The sequence below is a fragment of the Simochromis diagramma genome, unplaced genomic scaffold, assembly GCF_900408965.1.
Source record: "Simochromis diagramma unplaced genomic scaffold, fSimDia1.1 OVJJ01000262.1, whole genome shotgun sequence".
NCBI classification, from domain to species: Eukaryota; Metazoa; Chordata; class Actinopteri; order Cichliformes; family Cichlidae; genus Simochromis; species Simochromis diagramma.
In genome coordinates, this window is record NW_024386836.1 from 1 (window position 1) to 21524 (window position 21524).

Here is a 21524-nt window from a genome sequence, read left to right on the forward strand (position 1 = left end):
GCAAGGGCGCTAACCCCCCCATGCTTCACCGAAGAACCCTGGGCAATTACTTTCTCCGATGGAAGTGAGCAAGCCTATGGGGCAGTGTTGTACTTAAGGTGGAATTCAGGTCAGGGCCCAATCATCAGGTTGGTGGAGTCCAAAGCTAAGTTAACACCATTGGACCACAAAGGGGATGTTGTCAAAGCAGAGCTGTGTGGGGCAGTGTTTGGCTCACGCCTAAAGAAATACTTTGAGGCGCAAAGCCGGATTCAGGTTGAGAGGTGGTATCACTTTGTCGACAGCCAAACCGTCATTGGGGCAATACAGCGGGAGAGCTATGGGTATCAGACCTTTTTTGCAAATAGGATTGGAGAAATACAGAGCAGCACAAGGATTCAAGATTGGTGGTGGATCCCTGGCCCTCAGAACATTGCGGATGTAGTCACAAGAGGAGCTAGTCCCAGAGATCTAGATGAAGACTCAGAATGGCAAAATGGTCCAAAGTTCTTGAGTTTGCCTGTGTGCGAGTGGCCAGTTAGGTCAGCTAAAGAGTTAGCCGCCACTGCCAAAGAAAACGTCAATAAGCTGCAAAGAAAGGCGTTTGTCGCTGCCTTGACAAGGGCCGAGATAAGAGGGCAAGAAGAAAAGCGAAGTCGGGCTGAGGCCCAGAGGAGAGCAGCGAAGACCACCTGCGGGGTCAGTCATCAAGAACCTTTTAGATGTCAAGCGGTTCAGTGACCTAACTCGATTAGTTAGATCAGTTGCTTGGACTTGGAGAGCAGCTAGAAAGTTTCTTGGGGGACATCCAGCTGCTAATGACCCAAAGTGGGAGGCAGTCCCGTTGGCAGGAGTAATTTCGGTGAAGGAACGTGAAGATGCCCTAAGAGACATCTTCCTTGCAGCAAGACAGCGCTGTCTTCCCAAGCACTACTACAGATAGACTGGTAGTATACAAAGACCCAAGCTCTGGGCTCTTTGTTTGTGGCGGCCGAGTGCAAGCTTTTAAGAAAGACCAGTTTAGTGTTCCCATCTTGGCTTATGATGCTTGGGTGTCTACACTGTTAGCCCGGGAGGCCCACAACGAGAGTCATGAGGGAGTTGCTGGGACCCTGCTCAGAATGAGGAAGAAAGCGTGGGTCATAAGAGGGAGAAGGATTGCTCAAAAAGTTGTGGATGGTTGTGTGGTTTGCCGGAAAGCAAAAGCACAGAGTTGCCGGCAAATAATGGGCGACTTACCTCCGGAAAGAACTCAACCTGCTTTACCTTTTGAGTTCACAACAGTGGATCTCTTTGGACCCTACCAAGTGAAGGATGACATCAAGAAAAGAGTCATGATAAAGGTTTGGGGGGTTGTATTCTGTTGTATGGCCAGCAGGCGATTCACACGGAGTTAGTAAACTCCTTGTCGACTGAAGGCTTCTTGATGGCTTACCAGAGATTTACAGCAATTAGAGGACATCCAAGAAAGATCTGGTCAGACCCAGGTACTAATTTCATAGGAGCAAAGTCTGTCTTGAAGGAACTTTACGGATTCTGGAAAGTCAGAATAAGTTTGTCTTGGAGGAGACTGCGGCAAAGAATGGAACAGAGTGGATGTGGAAAGTAAATCCGGCTGATTCCCCACATAGAAATGGAGCTGCTGAGGCTGCTGTGCGCATTGTGAAGAGAGCACTCCAGAGTCTTGGAAGGGAGTCTGGGCTAAGTTACATTGAGTTCCAGACAGCTCTTCATGTGGCAGCTAACCTTGCAAATGAGCGCCCGATTGATGCCAGAGTACAGAGTCGGGAAGGTTGCATTCATTACGTCACACCCAACAGTCTTTTGCTTGGTCGAGCATCTCAAAGTGGGGACTTCAAGATGTTTGACTTTTCCGTTTACCCCTATAAGAGACTCCAAGCAATTCAGGCAGAAGTGAGCAAGTTTTGGAGGTCCTGGAGCCAACTTGCTGGCCCTAATTTGTTTGTAAGGAGCAAGTGGCGCACTGCACATAGAAATGTCACTGTTGGAGATGTCGTCTGGTTAAGTGATCAGAATGCGCTGAGAGGACACTTCAAAATGGGCATAGTTGTCAGCACTAATCCAGACAAAAAGGGAATTGTGAGGGACGTCAATGTCCGGGTATGCCCAAGTTACAGCGGTTCTGTGGCTAAGTCCTTGAGAGCGGAGGACTTAAGCTCTGGTTCAAGGGGAGCGACTCCGGTGGCTCAAGCTACCATCCTTCATAGAGACGTCAGACGTCTAGTTATTCTGTTACCTGTGGAGGAGCAAAATGGGACCAAGCCGTCAGCATCATGCTTCAATGGGATGAGTTAAACTGCGGTTTGCTTGTGAACTTGGCGATCTCCTGTGTTCCAAGGGAAGATCGAGTGGGAGGTGTCAAGTCAAACCGAGTAGGAGGTGGAGAGCCCTGAGGCAAAAAAGTAAAAGACAGACTGGAGGGCGGAACTAATCTTGTGTCTGGGTTTCTGTCGGGAAGGAAAAAGAAGGCGAACTGGGGAGCAACAGGAAGTTGCCACTTTCGGGAAAAGCCCAGCATAATTCTTTCAATAAGTTGTCGCCAACATGAATATTGTGTGGAACTGAAGTATCTACAAAGCCAGGGAGGCAGCCGGTAAGGGAATGGTTGCTGACTATGGTAAAAGACTTTGAAGCGAGTTGCTAAAGAATCGCGGCTGCCGCTAGCTTACGTAGCATTAGCACTGTGCCGTGAGTTGGTCGCCTGTTTACGAGCGGCACCATTGTTTATTGTTGGTCTGCATATGGAAGACTGTTAATGCTTGCATATGGTTAAGAGAAGCTGGTTATAAATACTATTGTTACTGCTCAAGTTCTAATGCAGATTGATTATTTAATTTAGCACTGTAATAGAAAGCAGTATTTCTCAAGGTGTATGTACAATTGTTAGTGAATTACATAATTTGAGCATTTAAAAATACTCAAGTAAATATTGTACTACAAAGCTTACGCACTGCATTGATGTGTTTAAAAAAGAAAATGTGTTTGGGATTGTTTACAATATTTGCAGATGTGTGATAACAAACATAATTTGTATTTTGGTTTTTTGGTTTGTATTTAAAGGTTTTTCACCTATGGCTGACTATGGCCGAAAAGAAGATTAAAGAAAAAGGAAAACAAAAGATCTGCCTGGTCATTGAGTGAAATCCAGTTAAACACCTGTGGTAGATGCATCAATCCCTTTCAAGCGGGGAAGCTGCACAAACTTAAAGAGCTTGACAGACATGACTGTAGCCTTCCCCTGCTGCAGCTCCTCACTAGAGGGCGCCAGCACGGTCAGGGAGGGGGGGACTCGACCCACTGCAGAGAGAGAGAGAGAGATGTTAGAGAAACTGGGAGTTTGGGTGAAACTGCTCTCCAGTTGTTTCACTTCCTTCTCTGAGCTTGGTAACCATGGTAACAGACAGGCTTCACTGCTGAACCATGGCAACAGACGAGTTTTCAGTACCAAAGATAAAAATATTAAAGTGTTTCTTTGACTTCTGATGTACTCGTCTGTAATCTGTGAACTATTTCTTAGTTCCTACAATTTACAATAAAATAATCAGAAAAAATAATTCAGAATTTTATCATAACTCAAAATTAAACAATTTTGTATATAAAAATGGAAAAAAACAAACAAACTTATTTTTGGTATATTGGGAAAACATAACTTAATTACAAATTAATCTCATAAACTGAGCCCAACATGGTCAGCATCGCTTTTAGAGCAGGGGCGGGCAACTCCAGCCTCGAGGGCCCGGTTGTCCCTGCAGGTTTTAGATGTGTCCTTGAACCAAACACAGCTGATTTAAATGACTAAATTAGCTCCTCAACGGCTGTTGTCCCAATTCGGGTCTGCACGCTTGAAGTATGCATTTTAAGTGCGGTTACGTCACCGCCACGCGACGACGGCCTGTCCAATCGAAGTGTACTTCAAATGCATGCTTCAAATGCATACTCCAAATGCGCCGTCGATTTCCCCAAATATCAAGCGTGGTCCGGTGCATGCTTCGTGGTCCCATATATCCCACAATTCGTAGTGCGGCGGTGGGTGTGGATAATTTTGCCGCAAAATACCGCAGAAGGGAGCGGCCGAAGAGGTTTTTTTTTTTTTCCAAACTTTATTGAAATTATAAAGCGAACAGTCAGTCATTCCAGTTCAGTTTGTACAGTAGACATACAAGGCAAATAAGAGTAACAATTACAGTACAATGAAATAAGGATAAATAAATAAAGGACAAAAAAAAGAAAAAGGGGGAATGTGACAGACTTCATAACAAACTTTGTACTTGAAAGTTGTTGACAGCTCATTCCTTAAACATTTCTGAATGAATTTCAATCACTGATAAAACCTTTTTTATTGGAAGTTAATTAAGAGAATGTAAAGTAATATTTCAATTTCAATCAAAACCAAATTAAATGATGGGTTGAGTTTTGAAATTTACATTTATGTATGTGAATTTCCCTAATAAGATGCAGCGGCCCGAAGAGTGAACTGTCAAAAGTACTGAATATGACGTCACTTATTTATGTGTGAATGTTTTAATAATTGAAGTCAGTCATATATCCACAAAACACAACAAGCTGAAAGTCAGTGATATATGTGTATGTGTGTGTATATATATATATATATATATACACACACCCAGCACGCCCCTGCGGGCGGTTTATCCTTCAAGCTCGGGTCCTCTACCAGAGGCCTGGGAGCTTGAGGGTCCTGCACAGTATCTTAGCTGTTCCCAGGACTTCGCTCTTCTGGACAGAGATCTCCGATGTATCCCCGGGATCTGCTGGAGCCACTCGCCTAGCTTGGGAGTCACCGCACCTATTGCTCCGATTACCACGGGGACCACCATTACCTTCACCCTCCACATCCTCTCGAGCCTCTTCTCTGAGCCCTTGGTATTTTCTCCAGCTTCTCGTGTTCCTTCTTCCTGATATTGCTGTCATTCGGAACCACTACATCGATAACTACGGCCGTCTTCTTCTGTTTGTCTACCACCAACTATGTCCGGTTGGTTAGCCACCACCATTTTGTCCGTCTGTATCTGGAAGTCCCCACAGGATCTTAGCTCGGTCATTCTCCCACCACCCTTGGGGGCATCTCCCATTTTGACCTCGGGACTTCCAGGTTATACTCGGCACAGATGTTCCTGTACACTATGCTGGCCACTTGGTTATGGCGTTCCATGTATGCCTTGCCTGCTAGCATCTTGCACCCTGCTGTTATGTGCTGGATTGTCTCTGGGGCATCTTTACACAGCCTGCACCTGGGGTCTTGCCTGGTGTGATAGACCCCAGACTCTATGGATCTTGTACTCAGAGCTTGTTCTTGTGCTGCCATGATTAGTGCCTCTGTGCTGTCTTTCAGTCCAGCTTTGTCCAGCCACTGGTAGGATTTCTGGATATCAGCCACCTCCTCTATCTGCCGGTGGTACATACCGTGCAGGGGCCTGTCCCTTCCATGATGGTTCCTCGTCTCCCTCCTCTTTCTTGGGTTTCTGCTGCCTGAGGTATTCAATGAGCACTCGGTCAGTTGGGCCATCTTCCCAATGTATTCTTGGATGTTCGTTGTCTCATCATGGACTGTGGTGCTGACACTCACCAGTCCCCGGCCCCCTTCCTTCCGCTTAGCGTACAGCCTCAGGGTGCTGGACTTGGGGTGAAACCCTCCATGCATGGTAAGGAGCTTTCTTGTCTTTATGTCAGTGGCTTCTATCTCCTCCTTTGGCCAGCCTATTACCCCAAGCAGGGTACCTGATCACGGGCAGGGCGTAGGTGTTGATGGCCCGGATCTTGTTCTTACCATTCAGCTGACTCTTTCAGGACTTGCCTGACCCTCTGCAGGTACTTGGTGGTTGCAGCCTTTCTAGCGGCCTCTTCATGGTTCCCATTTGCCTGCGGGATCCCCAGGTACTTGTAACTGTCCTCTATGTCTGCAATGTTGCCTTCTGGTAGTTCAATCCCCTCAGTTCTGACTACCTTCCTCTCTTTGTTACCATCCGACTACACTTCCTCCAGGCCGAACGACATTCCAATGTCATTGCTGTATAGCCTGGTAGTGTGGATCAGTGAATCGATGTCTCGTTCACTCTTGGCATACAGCTTGATGTCATCCATGTACAGGAGGTGGCTGACAACTGCTCCGTTCCGTAGTCGGTATCCGTAGCCAGTCTTGTTAATGATCTCACTGAGGGGGTTCAGGCCTATGCAGAACAGCAGTGGGGACAGAGCATCTCCTTGGTAGATCCCGCACTTGATGGTGACTTGTGCTATGGGCTTGGAGTTGGCCTCTAGTGTTGTACGCCACATCCCCATTGAGTTCCTGATGAAGGCTCTTAGGGTCCCATTGATCTTGTACAATTCTAGGCATTCCAGTATCCAGCTGTGGGGCATTGAGTCATAGGCCTTCTTGTAATCAATCCAGGCAGTGCACAGGTTGGTCAGTCTGGTCTTGCAGTCTCGGCTGAACTGTTCTGTCTACCAGTAGCTGGTGTTTTGCGCCTCTGGTATTCTTGCCAATCCCTTTCTGTGCCCCACCCATGTGCCTGTTCATCTTAGCCGATATGATGCCTGACAGGAGCTTCCATGTAGTACTGAGGCAGGTTATTGGTCGGTAGTTGGAGGGGACCGGTCCCTTCTTGGGGTCCTTGGGGATCAGGACCGTCCGACCTTCGGTTAGCCATTCCGGGTGTCTCTCGTTAACTAGCAGCTGGTTCATTTGTGCTGCCAGACGCTCGTGGAGTGCAGTCAGCTTCTTTAGCCAGTAGGCGTGAACCATGTCGGGCCCTGGTGCTGTCCAACTCTTCATACTGGAGACCCTTTCTTGGATATCTGCCACTGTGATGGTTACTGGACCCTGTTCATGGAGGTCGCTGTGGTCTGCCCTCAGATCCACTAGCCACTGAGCATTGCCGTTATGGGTTGCGTCCTTCTCCCATATGCTCTTCCAGTATTGCTCCGTCTCCAGCCTTGGTGGTGCTGTTCTCTTATTATTGTTCCCTTGCCACTGAGAGTACACCTTTGCTGGTTCTAAATCTAAATCTAAACAGAACAATGCAGGCATTAAAGAATGATCCTTAACATAAACAAGTAGACTTAACATAATACAAAAAAATGACAAAAACACAGGAAACGCAAACCGCTTGGTCGAATGAGCCAGGACAATGACAAGTGGTCTTGAATCATTTCAGCAAAATGCCCCTGCAGGGAGAAAAGCCTTCACATCTCCTCACTGCACGAGTAAATTTTGACTTAATTTCTCATCTGTCTATAAATCATGAAGGGTTCATGTGAGTCACATGCCAAATATGCCATGACAACTCTTTTTAGACACATCACATTGATCCAAGTCTCTGCTGGAGTCAGTCAGATGATTTCCATAGAGAGGCACTTTGCAATCAGCAGCACCATGCTCCAGTGCTCTGGGGAGAGTTTATAGTCCTGAGAGTTGAACACTGGATGACTGACAGCTGTCCTTCATCACAACAGAAGCCACAGAAATCCTCCTCATCAAAAACATGACTTTGATCTGCGTCCTCATCTGGACTCTCCTCTGCTGCTTGCTTCACAGGTAAAGTCCGAGAATCAAACTCCTCTCCTCTATCAACATCTGTCCCTCTGAAATGAAGCCACAAAACCATGAAGCTGCTTTATGTTTTTGTCTCTGTATCCTCAGAGTCCAGAGGACAGATCACAGTGACTCAGCCTGGAGCAGTGAGCTCTGCTGTGGGAGCAACTGTGAGCATCAAGTGTAGGACCAGTCAGAATGTTAATGTTTGGAACAACAAACCACTATTTGCACTGGTACCAACAGAAAGATGGAGGAGTTCCTAAACTGCTCGTTTATTGGTCTATCAATCGATATTCAGGGATTCCAGCTCGTTTACAGGCAGTGGATCAACGTCTGACTTCACTCTGACCATCAGTGGAGTCCAGGCTGAAGATGCAGCAGTTTATTACTGTAAGAGTTGGCACTATCTTAACAGTCAGTATGTGATCACACAGTGAAAAACAGTCGTACAAAAACCTCCCTCAGTCAGACTGAACAGAAACTGAAGGACTGCTGCAGCTGGAAGATTACTGCCAGAGACTGATACAGTTCCCTGAGGACACACACACACACACACCACACACACACACCAACACACACACACACACACACACACACACACACACACACGTTGCACACATTTGATTTCAATCTAAAAATAGTTTCTTTCTCGTTTTCCTTTACATTTAACTAAAAATAAGTCAGATGTTCCAAAGTCGAACAGTTATTGAGAAAACGCTTCATCATGACCTTTGACCTCAGTTTCACACTACAGCCGCCGTAATATAATCTATGATTTGTTAAATTTGAATAATCATCAGTAAAATAAGACCTTCCTGTTAACATATACAAAAATACAATCATTAAATATCATACAGCTCGACATAAAAACACATTTTACTTTAAATAATCTAAACATAAATTTGCGGCTCAAAAAACTGAAGTCATGAGTTTGCTTTCATGATTAAATCACATGTGTCCATAACTACACATACATAACATCCAAATCATATGCAGTGACTATTTGTCACATGTATACAACCCTTACTCTGAGATTCAAAGTTCATCCTGCACTTTAGACTTTCAGATGAAACAATCTCACCTCGAGTTACAGTCAGTACCTGTTGAGGAGCTTTCAGTGACAACACACGATCAGATAGAAGCGTCCATTTATTATTGACATGTATGTGCTAAAAATAGCTTTTGTCCAGATTCACTGAGACGTTTGTATCCCAATCTTTAAACACATGAAGGATCAAGCGCTAACACTTCTAATTTTAGCAGCCACACCACCACATGTAAACTGCTGCGTCCATCTGGATTTTGACGTGACCGACACAATGCATTATGGGACTGTTGTTCACGCAAATCTGAGTTTATAATGGAAAAAGGAGCCAGAGGTTGGTTTGGTGTTTTAAAGTTAAAATTTGGAGATTAGCTGCTCTGCTGCAAAATGATGCAGTCGCTCATCTGACCGAACAGAAGCATTTCATGTAGGGTGACCAACCGTCCACTTTTCACGTTCTGTCCGGGGCGTCCGAGGGGATTTTCGAGATTGATGAATATGTCCGGGTTTTCCTGTAGTCCGACAGAGGACCCATATGTGAGACGTCATCCCGAACTGCTGTTTTGTGAGGGCTTGTTCTGCGCTCACAGACAGGACTGACAGCACGCAGCAACGCGTCTAATGATGTTTAAAAGATCCCAAAGCGCATACCGAGCATTTACCCGGTTAGCCGATGGCACTTCGCTCTCGCTCTGCAGGCCTACTTGTTGTTCCTAGAGTATTTAAAAGTAGAATGGGCGCAGAGCCTTCAGTTTTCAGGCCCCTCTTCTGTGGAACCAGCTTCCAGTTTGGATTCAGGAGACAGACACTATCTCTACTTTCAAGATTAGGCTTAAAACTTTCCTTTTTCCTTAAGCATTATTTAGTGCTGGACCAGCTGACCCTTAGTTATGCTGCAATAGACGTAGGCTGCCAGGGATTCCCATGATGCATTGAGGTTTTCCTTTCCAGTCACCTTTCTCACTCAGTATGTGTTAATAGACCTCTCTGCATTGAATCATATCTGTTATTAACCTCTGTCTCTCTTCCACAGCATGTCTTTATCCTGTTTTCTCCTCTCTCACCCGAACTGGTTGCAGCAGATGGCCTGAGGGTTCAGCTTTTTTTTTTATGTGTGTATGGATTCACTAAAATTCTTTAAATGTGTTTTGAACAATCATCATCAGATCAACCAAACTCCCTGTTGGAGTCAGTCAGATGATTTCCATAGAGAGGCACTTTGCATCAGCAGCACCATGCTCCAGTGCTCTGGGAGAGTTTATAGTCCTGAGAGTTGAACACTGGATGACTGACAGCTGTCCTTCACCACAACAGAAGCCACAGAAATCCTCCTCATCAAAAACATGACTTTGATCTGCGTCCTCATCTGGACTCTCCTCTGCTGCTGCTTCACAGGTAAAGTCCAGAGAATCAAACTCCTCTCCTCTATCAACATCTGTCCCTCTGAAATGAAGCCCACAAAACCATGAAGCTGCTTTATGTTTTTGTCTCTGTGTCCTCAGAGTCCAGAGGACAGATCACAGTGACTCAGCCTGGAGCAGTGAGCTCTGCTGTGGGAGGATCTGTGAGCATAAAGTGTAGGACCAGTCAGGATGTTTTATGACAACAACCGTTTAGCCTGGTACCAACAGAAAGATGGAGGAGTTCCTAAACTCCTCATTACCTATGCTAGCAGTCGAGAATCAGGGATTCCAGCTCGTTTTACAGGCAGTGGATCAAACTCTGACTTACTCTGACCATCAGTGGAGTCCAGGCTGAAGATGCAGCAGTTTATTACTGTCAGAGTCTTCACTATCCTAACAGTCAGCATGTGTTCACACAGTGAAAAACAGTCGTACAAAAACCTCCCTCAGTCAGACTGAACAGAAACTGAAGTGACTGCTGCAGCTGGAAGATACTGCAGCGACTGACCAGTTCACTGAGGACACACACACACACACACACGTGCACAACACACACACACACACACACTCACGCACACACGTACGCACACACACGCACGCCACGCACACACACACACCGCACACACACGCACGCACGCACGCACACACACACACACACACATTGCTTCCAATCTAAAAATAGTTTCTTTTTCTCTTTTCCCTAAAAATTAAGCAAAAATCAGTCAACATGTTCACAAGTCGAATAGTTATAGAGGAAAACTCATCGTGACCTTTGACCTCCATTCCATACTAGAACCACCATAATATCATCTATGATTTGTTAAATTTAACAGTTATCATTAAAATAAGACCTTTATGTTAAAAATAATGAAAATAAATCAATAAATATCATACAGCTCACATAAAAATAAAGTTTAATTCAAATAATCTAAACATAAATTTGAGGCTCAAAAAAACACACTCTGTTTACACAGTGAAAATCTGTCGTACAAAAACCTCTCAGCTGAAGAGGAACTGATCTGAAGCAACAGCTGCAGAACAAACTAAAAGACTGGGAGGAACGATTACTTTAATATTTACTGTGGAATTTCATTTGTGTGCACTCACAGTTTAACATTCAAAACTTATTGAATACGTTGTTGTAACATGAAAAAAAAGAAATAAAAGATAAATGTTAATGAGTCACAGAATACAGACACAACACTGGCTCCAGATGTTTAACACATTAACATTATTTTTAGATGACTGATGTTCTCTGCAGCCCATCGTCTGACTCATTCTTAGTTTCTACATTTATAACAATAAGTTCAGATGAAAAGACGTAGCTGGAAGGTCCACAAAGAAAAAATGTTGTTTTTGCTCATTAAAGATTTTTATATTAATTTAGATTTTTAGTTGTCTCGCTGCCTTCTGTGAGTTACTCAGCCTCTGTTTTGTGTGCTTTAAATCTCCTTATCTCCACCTCATCCTGACAATTAGAGATCCTCAGCTAAGTCTCCACCTGCTTCACCTCTGCCACCACCAGCTTCTAGACTCTTCTCTGCTTTGTTGCTCATCACAGTTTCACTGCCAAATAGTTCATTAATAAACTTCAGTAAATCTTCCACTTAAACTTTGATTTAAATGATCTCTGTTTAAACATACAGATGACACCCTGCTCTTTAATTTTACTTATTAGGTTTTAGATCAGATTAAAATGTAGATCATAAAACAGCTTTGAGACTAGAAATTATGAAGAGCACACAGATAATCTATGGTTGACATGACCTCAACATCTTATAGAGAAATATTTAATATGTGGATTAAAAATATATTTAACCATTTTCACTGCACATTACACTTGATGTGTCTGTTTACATTTTTATTTTGGTCTGTTTTACAAATATTACAAAATCTTAATTTTTTAATGTGCATTTATTAAACTCACAGAGTCAAAGAACATGTTTTCTCGGTACGTTTTTATTCTTTTAAGAGTTTGAAATATCAGCTTTACAACAGACACAAAAGGATGAAACTAGAGGAGATTGTTGCTCTGATTGTTGTCATTATGAGATGGAAACATGACTGTTTGATGCTTTTTTAAAATCTGCAAACAAAAGAAACAGAGAGAAAGAGGAAAAACAGCATGAAAGACTCAGTGATTGACATCAGGACTGGGAACACTGGTCTCTCCTCAGTATCTCTGAGACCAGAGACTGGGAGCCCTGGGTGGCCTCACAGGTCACAGAGCCCACCTTCCCCCACTGGTCTGCAGTGAGCGTCAGGGTGCTGCTCCAGCTGTAGAGGCCGTCATTCTGCAGCACTCCAGGAGTCCTGCTCTCCTCCCCTCTGATGCTGCTGCTGCCACTGCTGTCGCTCGTCTTCCAGGACAGACTCCAGTCTGAGGGGAAGCCCTTGTTGGCCACACACATGAGCGTGGCCTTCCCCTGCTCCAGCTCCTTGTTGGAGGGACCCAGCACCTTCAGGGCGGGGCGGGGTATCACCTAGGAAACACCAATCAGCTTAGAGGACACGAACCACAATTTGAATTTCTCCGTTAAGAAGTTTCTGTCAGGTGTTTTTTTCTGCTCCACCAGTCATTCACTCACACATTGTTTCACTTCCCTTTAAGAAACCTCTCATGCATATCAGCACAGAGAGAATCATCACACAGTTTGAGCTGAAATATGTTCAAACTACACTGGAAATAAAAGAAGCAGATGTGGAAACATTTACAGCAGAAGTTTGGCTTTAAAATGATTAGAAGTCTAAATCATGGACGACTGAAGAAATGAGTGGACACAAGCACAGAGCAGCTACTCATTCATACAGATTTGAAATGTTATTGAACAGCTCACATGATTTCAAACTAAATCTGAAACATCTGACACGATAAAAACATCAGAAAGCAAACTTTAACTCATCCAAACAGCAGCTGATGTGGTGGAAATTTACAAACTAATCATAAGAGGATGAAGTTTACTCTTGTCTACATATATTTTACTGTGACAGAAATGTAGATTCAACAAGAGAAACTCGCAGAGCTCATCTGAATTAGTCCAGTAAAAAGGACAAACATCAAACACTAAATTATTTTAAATAAAAAAGTATTTTTCTCTCATCTAAGCAGCCTAACAAGTAGTTATAAAAGAAAATGATAAAATATTTCATAATAAACACAGTTAATTAACTTACTTCCAAATTCCAGTCTGGTTCCTCCACCGAACGTGTACCACAGTGATACAAACTCATTGAGGCGCCGTACAAAAACCTCTGACTGTAGAGAGACACGGCTCTCTGACTCTGAAACAAACAAACTCAGCAAAATCATTCACTCCTTCCTTTTCAGTTTTACCAACTGATCTAAAAAAATGAAATTATTGCAGTGATAAACTGAAATATATATACATTTAAAAAACATTCTAGTGTCTAGTTGCCACTGAAAGGAACATCTTCAGTGCTCCTTGGCACTGATTCTCAAAGACTTTGAACTGTACTGGAGGGATGAGGCCCTTTCTCCCAAATCATGCAGACGGAGAGCTCTGTCTAACACATCGGCCCAAAATCTCCTTGACATTTAGATTAAGCTCGAATGATTGTAAAAACATAGTTTCACATAATTTCCATCCTCATTCAAACATTCATTGATCCCTAGTGTCAGGGGCTGAGTCTGTGACCCAGTGTTTTGAGTTTATTTAGTATTTTTGGTTTCTTAGGTTATATTAAAATATATGAAGTTCTTGTGGTGTTATTCTTAGTTAGGGTTTAATTGAAGTTTAGCCTAGTTGTGTTACCACCTAAGTCTCCTTGTTTGTGAGTCTTTTCCTGTTTTCTGTGTTAGTCTATCATATGTTATCATGTCTATGTCTCTCCATGTTTCCTGTTTTACTTTGAAGAGTCTAGTATTCCCATGTTCATAGTGTTTTGTTTTACTTTTCCTGTGGCATCATTATGTGTATTCCAGTCAGCTGTTTTCCCAAGTGTTTCCGCTTTCCCTGATCACCTCCTGTGGGTATTAGGTCTGTTTTCCGTCCCCCACATCAGGTCAGGTTAAAAGTACGTATTTCATCATTCTGTTCAGGCCATGTTCATGTTTTCTCATCATAGTTTCTTGCATGCTCCTACTAATCATATTCATATCACTTTGTCATAGCTGACATAGTCTAGCTTTTCCCAGTTTAGCTTGTAGTTTTAGTTTACTCCCCCTGTATGCTTTGCCTTGTTTTTTATTCCTGTGGGGGTTTTTCCAGCCAAATAAAGGGCTCGCCTTTTGTTTAAACTTCTCTCTTCTTCTGTGGTTGCACTTGGGTCCACTCCACAAACACACCGGCTGCTCAGCCGTGACACATAGTTCCTCCTGTCATCTTGGAAAAGCTCACTCAACTCAAGATTGAAAAGTTTAATGACAGTAGTGATCACTCAGAACAAATATAATAGATGTTGTTTAAGTCTTCATTTATGAAAAGGATCTACATCTTCCTCTGCATTCTTCAGTAAAATCTTGGCTTTTTTATATTTATTGATATGACACTGACAGCATGAGAAAGCTTTTTAATATTCAACAGCTGGAAAATCTTTGGCTCACAAAATCGATTAACTAAAGAAAGAGTCATCTTTAAAAGAGCAAAACAGACAAAATAACCTTTTTCTATTTAGTTTTGTTAAGTTTGAGGATAGGATCAGAGATGAGAACTTTTTAAACAGAGAGCTGATCCAGACTTGCTGTATTGGGGTGCTGGTCCTGCAGATCGACACTACGTCTTTACTAGTTATGGATGGGCAGTGGTGTGTGGGGTTGTAGTATCAGGGCTGATACATTTTCAAGAAAGGTAACAATTAATGCATTTATGTATATGTTTCAATAATTATTTATATTCATGATTACCACAGCATGAGTCATCACACACTCTCTGAAAGTAAATGATGGAAGAAATTGGAAAAGAAAAATTGGTCAAGTTTAACCTTTTAAACGCAAATTGATAAAACATTGTGGAGATTTGGATACTTAAGTAAATATACATGTTCCTGTGTGCTGAAATATCTTTAATTAATAAATGCAAATTGAATAAATAAAAATGCAAGTTAAAACAAAGAAGCACTGCACTAACTAAAGGACGAACAGGATGACACGATGAGGAAAGATGACTGACTCTGTGTGTTTGCATATGTGTCCTGCCTCTCTGCTCACAGCTGTTAAGAGGCCAGTGTTGATCAGTGGCTGTCCAGGCCTTTCAGAGCCACTCACACACCAGCAGGACAATGATGATGTCACTGACTCTACTGCTGGCCACCCTGGGGCTCCTTGTTCAGGGTGAGACTCTCTGTGAAAACTTTGCTTCAGCATGCAGCCAGGTTCACCACAATGATGTTCTGCTATGATGGAGAAACTCTGAAACCAGCAGCACTGACCTTCTTCCATCTGTTCTCCATGTTAGAGAAATGATCCTCGAATGTTTGGATGTTCATCATCTCAATAACTTTTCTCCACTTTTTCATGTTTTCAGGTTCATCAGGAGAACAAGTCCTGACTCAGACTCCTACAGCTCAGTCTGTTGTTCTTGGACAGACTGTCTCTGTCAGATGTAAATCCAGTTCAGGTGTTGGCTCATGCCTCAACTGGTACCTTCAAAAGGACGGAGAATCTCCCAAACTCTTAATTTATTATGCTACAAACCGTCAGTCTGGAGTTTCTGATCGTTTCAGTGGAAGTGGATCTGGGACTGACTTCACTCTGACTATCAGCAGAGTTCAGGCTGAAGATGCAGGAGTTTATTACTGTCAGCAGTGTAGCAGCTTCCCGTTCACACAGTGATACAACGCTGTACAAAAACCTCACACAGCTGGAGAGCAACTGAGAAAAAAGATCATCTGAACTGACAGCTGCTCAGAAGCACACATTATTTCATGTTGATAAAATAGTTTTATATTTTGTTATAATATTTTTTTATAAATGTTAATATCATCAGTTATAACATTTTCATTATTTTTTATTATTTTGATTTAAAGTTCTTTGTGTACAAAATTTTTATTTTATTGCTACAATTAATTATCTGTAAAACTGTCATGGTCCTGCGGCCATGACTCAGTGACTTTGTGTTTGTGTTCTTTATTGTTATTACTTTCATTATTATTCGTGGCTGTTTTGGGATGGTTTGTGTTTTGGGATTTTAGATACTGGGTTCTGGGTTTGTGCTCTCTCTATTGGTCCCTGGTGTTAGTGTTCTCCTGTCTCGTCAGGTTAATCAGGTCCAGCTGTTTCTCCCACCTGTGTGTGATTTCCCAGCGTCTCTCTGTGTATTTATAGTGTGTGTTTACCTCTTTTCCTCGTCGCGTCGTCTGTGTTCATACCCGGTGAATTCCCCTGCGTGCTCTCCCTGCTGTTCTCCCTTCATGTTCAGGTTTACCACTCCTTTGTGTAGTTTCTCCCAGTTTAGTTCGTCCTTAGTTCTGTTTGCCATCTCCACTTTATGTTCAGTATTGTCAATAAATCGCCTTCACATCTAAGGAAGTGCTGCATTTGAGTCCTCCACTCTTCACACGGCCGCTGCCCCGAGCCGTGACAAAAACAGAGAATATCCAACGAGTGAAAGCAATCATTTAAATATTTGATCTTTGAATTATGAAAGTTAGAAACAATTTTCTCAAAGTCAAAAGACTAATGACTAATTCATCCTGCTTTAAATTCCACACAAACACAAATATTTATGATTATCATGTAATCATCTTTAAAGCAAAAAACTTCAGGCAACGTGTCTCTGAAGTGTTTAGGTACATGCTCTATATTATATATTACTACATTTGAATTAAATTTATCAGTACATACTGACAGTTATAAATATTTCCATTAACACAGCTGATTTGAGAGTATTTATGTTCTATTTTAAATTATTGTTAGCATTACTGTCAGCAATGAAAATGGGATCATAGTAATTCACTGTTAGACAACAAGAGATACAGACTGTTTTCTCTCTGCTCCTGTTTTTGGTAAAGTTCTCCATGCAAATGATACCATGTACTTTAATTATGTCACTGAATCTCTTTATTAATATAGTTTTAATGTGATGATCAGAATCAAATGCAGGACAAAGAACTGCTTCAGGATGAGAAATTATGAAGAGCAGCTGGTTCATCGACCGCTGACGTGACCCAAACAGCTCGACTCACATTAGATGTGGACATAAGAACACATTCAACCTTTTTACTACACCTGATGTTTAACAATCTGCCCTGTTGGAACGTTTCATGGTTTTCTTCCTCCTTTTGCTTCCGTCTGTCCTTATGGGAGGAGCTACATCCCCTTTATTAAAAGCTTTATTAAAAGACCAGCAGCAGCCTTGTGGCATCTCATCTCATCCTCTCATTCTTTGAGCCAGAAATTTAGGGACTGCAACAGGATCAACAGATGTTCACATTTTAAAGCATCTTTTATACTTTTTTAAATTTTGTGATCATTTTGGCTGTGTTATAGCTTGTGACATGGATTTTTGCAGGAAATCTTCTTTTTGCCTCTCCGTGAATCGCTACCTTATCATGGTGGAGGGGTTTGTGTGTCCCTGGGATCCCAGGGGCTATGTTGTCTGGGTGCTTTTGCCCCCTGGTAGGGTCTCCCATGGCAAATTGGTCCTGGGTGAGGGACCAGACAAAGAGCGATTCAGAAGAACCTTATGAAGAGAACATCGAGGGAACAGTTTACCCTGCCCGGGATAGGGTTACCGGGGCCCCGCCCTGGAGCCAGCCCCAGGGAGGGTGCCCGAGGGCGAGCCTCTGGTGGCCGGGCCTTAGTCCATGGGGCCCGGCCGGGCACAGCCCGAAGAGGAGACATGGGCCCATCCTCCCGCAGGCCCACCACCTTCAGGAGGTGCCATAGGGGTCGGGTGCATTGTGTGCCGGGTGGCAGCCAGGAGCGGAGGCCCTGGCGGACTGACCCCCGGCTGCCAAGACTGGCAATAGGGACATGGAATGTCACCTCTCTGGTGGGGAAGGAGCCTGAGTTAGTGCGTGAGGTTGAGAGGTACTGGCTAGATATAGTCGGGCTCACCTCTACGCATGGCTTGAGCTCTGGAACCAGTCTACTGGAGAGGGGCTGGACTCTGTCTCAGTCTGGAGTTGCCCCTGGTGAGAGGCGGCGGGCTGGGGTCAAGGTCAAGGTCAAGGTCAAATTTATTTATATAGCACATTTCAAACAGCCGATGCTGCACAAAGTGCTTAACAATATAAAAATGGTATTAAAAAGCAACAATGTAATACAATAATAACAGTAAAAAACAATAAAAGGACAGTAAAAGAATTAAAACAATAACTAAACTAATTCAAATAAGACCAAAATGCTTGGGTCATAGTGTGTTAAAAGCCAGGGCATAGAAATGTGTCTTTAGTAAAGATTTAAATTGCTCAAGTGTTTGTGCAGATCTAATATTTAAGGGGAGACTATTCCAAAGTCTGGGACCTGCCACAGAGAAGGATCTATCACCACGGGATTTGAGGTTAGTCCGTGGGATGGACAACATTAGTTTTGAGCTAGACCTCGTGGTTTTTCCTGGAGCATAGGCAGAGAGGAGCTCAGACAGGTAAGGAGGGGCTCGGGCATTAAGTGACTTCAAAACAAAAAGTAGAAGTTTAAATTGGATCCTGTAGGAGACAGGAAGCCAGTGTAAAGAAGCTAAAACTGGGGTTATATGCTCTCTCCGTTTGGTACCAGTTAGCAGGCGAGCAGCAGCATTTTGAACCATCTGAAGACGATGGATGGAGGCCTGATCTAGACCATAATACAATTAATTGCAGTAGTCTAATCTGCAAGTAAGGAAAAGGTGAATAACACGCTCAAAGACGTTTGGTATGGCTTTACCTTGGCTAGCTGTCTTAACGGAAAAAAACAGGACTGAACTACTGCACTCACCTGCTTATTCAATTTAAAAGAACCATCAATGTAGACACCGAGGTTTTTTACATGTGTTTTACAATACGAGGAAAGGGTGCACAGAGAGCTGTCGATATGATTAAAGTTGCCAAAAATAACAACCTCAGTTTTATTTTCATTTAGCTTTAAAAAAATGTAATGACAACCACTGTTTGTCATCGTCAAGACAGCGTAATAAGAGCTGCGGATGGTCTGACCCTGCTTTTAAAGGTAGATAAATCTGCAAATCATCAGCAAAACAATGAAATGAAATGCTGCACCGCGAGAAGATGGAGCCCAATGGCAACAAATAGAGTGCGAACAGGGCAGGACCCAAAATAGAGCCTTGAGGTACACCATATTTAAGAGGGGCTATTTTGGAGTTGTGGGGGCCCATATTGACATGAAAAAACCTTTCTGACAAATAGGACCGAAACCACTGTAGGGCAGATCCTTTTAGGCCAGCATGAAATTCTAGCCGTGATAACAGGATGTCATGGTCGACCGTGTCAAAAGCTGCTGACAAGTCCAACAATAAAAGGGCAGCAGGGCTGCCAGAGTCCTGAGTTAAAAGAATATCGTTAAAAATCCTTAAAAGTGCTGTCTCAGTGCTATGTAGTGATTTAAAACCAGATTGAAATTTTTCAGAGATCATATTAAAATCAAGGTGTGCCTGCAACTGTAGGTAGACCACTTTCTCCAAGACTTTAGATAGGAAAGGAAGCTTTGAGATAGGCCTGTAGTTGGACAGAACAGTTGGGTCCAGGTTTTGTTTTTTAAGAAGAGGCTGAACTACAGCTTGTTTAAAGCATGATGGGACGTAGCCTGTAGCAAGGGACGTATTAATTAATCTCAGGATAAAAGGCCCAACAGTATTAAAAGTGCTTTTAAGCAAGCTCGGGGGAGACAATCAGAGTGGCAGTGTGATGATCTTAGGTTACTAACTACCGCGGTCAAGTCCTTAAGGGAGACGGGATCAAACTGCTCTAAGACAGCTGAGCACACAGGAGAAGGACTCTGATCTGAGGCAGCAGACAATGAGACAAGGGCCCTGATCGATAGGATCTTGTCATTAAAAATGCTAAAAAATCATCGCACATACTTGGTGAAGAAGTGACTCCAGAATTAGCACATAAACTAAGAAAGCGATTAAGAACGTTAAAAAGTACCTGAGGCCTGTGACTGTTTACTGACACTAAGTTTGAGACAAACTGTGTCTTTGCAGGTTTTACAGCTTCTTGGTAAGCAGAAAGACGAGTCCTTAAAATCTGTAGGGAAACATACAATCTGTCCTTTTTCCATCTCCTTTCAGCGCGTCTGTAGTCACGTCTGAGGGAGCGCGTATGTTCATTCAACCACGGCTCTGATAAATGCTTAGCGCGCACAGTCCTGAGCGGAGCAATAGAGTCCAAGATATCAGTGCAGGTAGAATGAAGAATGTCCGAAAGGTCCTCAACACTTTTACAGTTGGAGTTCATTATTCCAGAGTCCATAAAGACAGCAGAAAAAGCGGCGCTGTTAGTACATTAAGCGCTTGCTTTTTGCACGCTGGGACGTACGGCTTATCCATCGAGCAGCGCAGTGTTAGAGTGAACAACACAGGAAGATGATCGGAGATACGCAACTCCGATATTTCCGTGATGCACACATCCAACCCGTGGGGGAGCACCAAGTCCAGTGTGTGACCTTTTTCATGCGTGGGACCAGTAACCCACTGGGTCAAGTTAAAAGAGCCAATAATATTTAAAAAGTCCTTGACCAAAAGTTTAGAGTCACAGCAGACATGGATGTTAAAATCACCAAGGATTAAAAAACTGTCAAATTTAAGAACGATTCCAGCCATAAAACCTGAAAACTCTTTGATAAAATCCTTGTTAAGCTTGGTAGGGCGATATATGAGGGCACACAGCAAAGGCGCAGCAGAATTCAGGTGTAACTCAAACAGCTGGAGTTCAAAACTAGAGCAACTTTAATAAATTTTCAGTGACCCTTCACACTAAGAGGACAACTGGTTCCAAGTCAATGCAGCAAACTGACTCACAACAAAAGAGTCAGATGATTTCCATAGAGAGGCACTTTGCATCAGCAGCACCATGCTCCAGTGCTCTGGGAGAGTTTATAGTCCTGAGAGTTGAACACTGGATGACTGACAGCTGTCCTTCATCACAACAGAAGCCACAGAAATCCTCCTCATCAAAAACATGACTTTGATCTGCGTCCTCATCTGGACTCTCCTCTGCTGCTGCTTCACAGGTAAAGTCCAGAGAATCAAACTCCTCTCCTCTATCAACATCTGTCCCTCTGAAATGAAGCCCACAAAACCATGAAGCTGCTTTATGTTGTTGTCTCTGTATCCTCAGAGTCCAGAGGACAGATCACAGTGACTCAGCCTGGAGCAGTGAGCTCTGCTGTGGGAGCAACTGTGAGCATCAAGTGTACGACCAGTCAGGACGTTCTTGGTTCCGTCGCTTTAGCCTGGTACCAACAGAAAGATGGAGGAGTTCCTAAACTGCTCATTTATGGTGCTGACACTCTAGAATCAGGGATTCCAGATCGTTTTACAGGCAGTGGATCAGACTCTGATTTCATTTTGACAATCAGTGGAGTCCAGGCTGAAGATGCAGCAGTTTATTACTGTCAGAGTGTTCA

At 43.2% G+C, this 21524-nt stretch overlaps 2 gene segments (V, D, J or C); one reads left to right on the forward strand and one right to left on the reverse strand.

The window, feature by feature from the left end:
* Window positions 1-11939: 11939 nt before the first annotated feature.
* On the reverse strand, window positions 11940-14879 carry LOC120731987. The segment is given in 2 exon segments: window positions 11940-12483; window positions 14865-14879. Coding segments are annotated over 2 exon segments (351 nt in total).
* Window positions 14880-14924: 45 nt separating this feature from the next.
* LOC120731977 lies at window positions 14925-15958 on the forward strand. The segment is given in 2 exon segments: window positions 14925-15290; window positions 15484-15958. Coding segments are annotated over 2 exon segments (360 nt in total).
* The last annotated feature ends 5566 nt before the right edge of the window (window positions 15959-21524 follow it).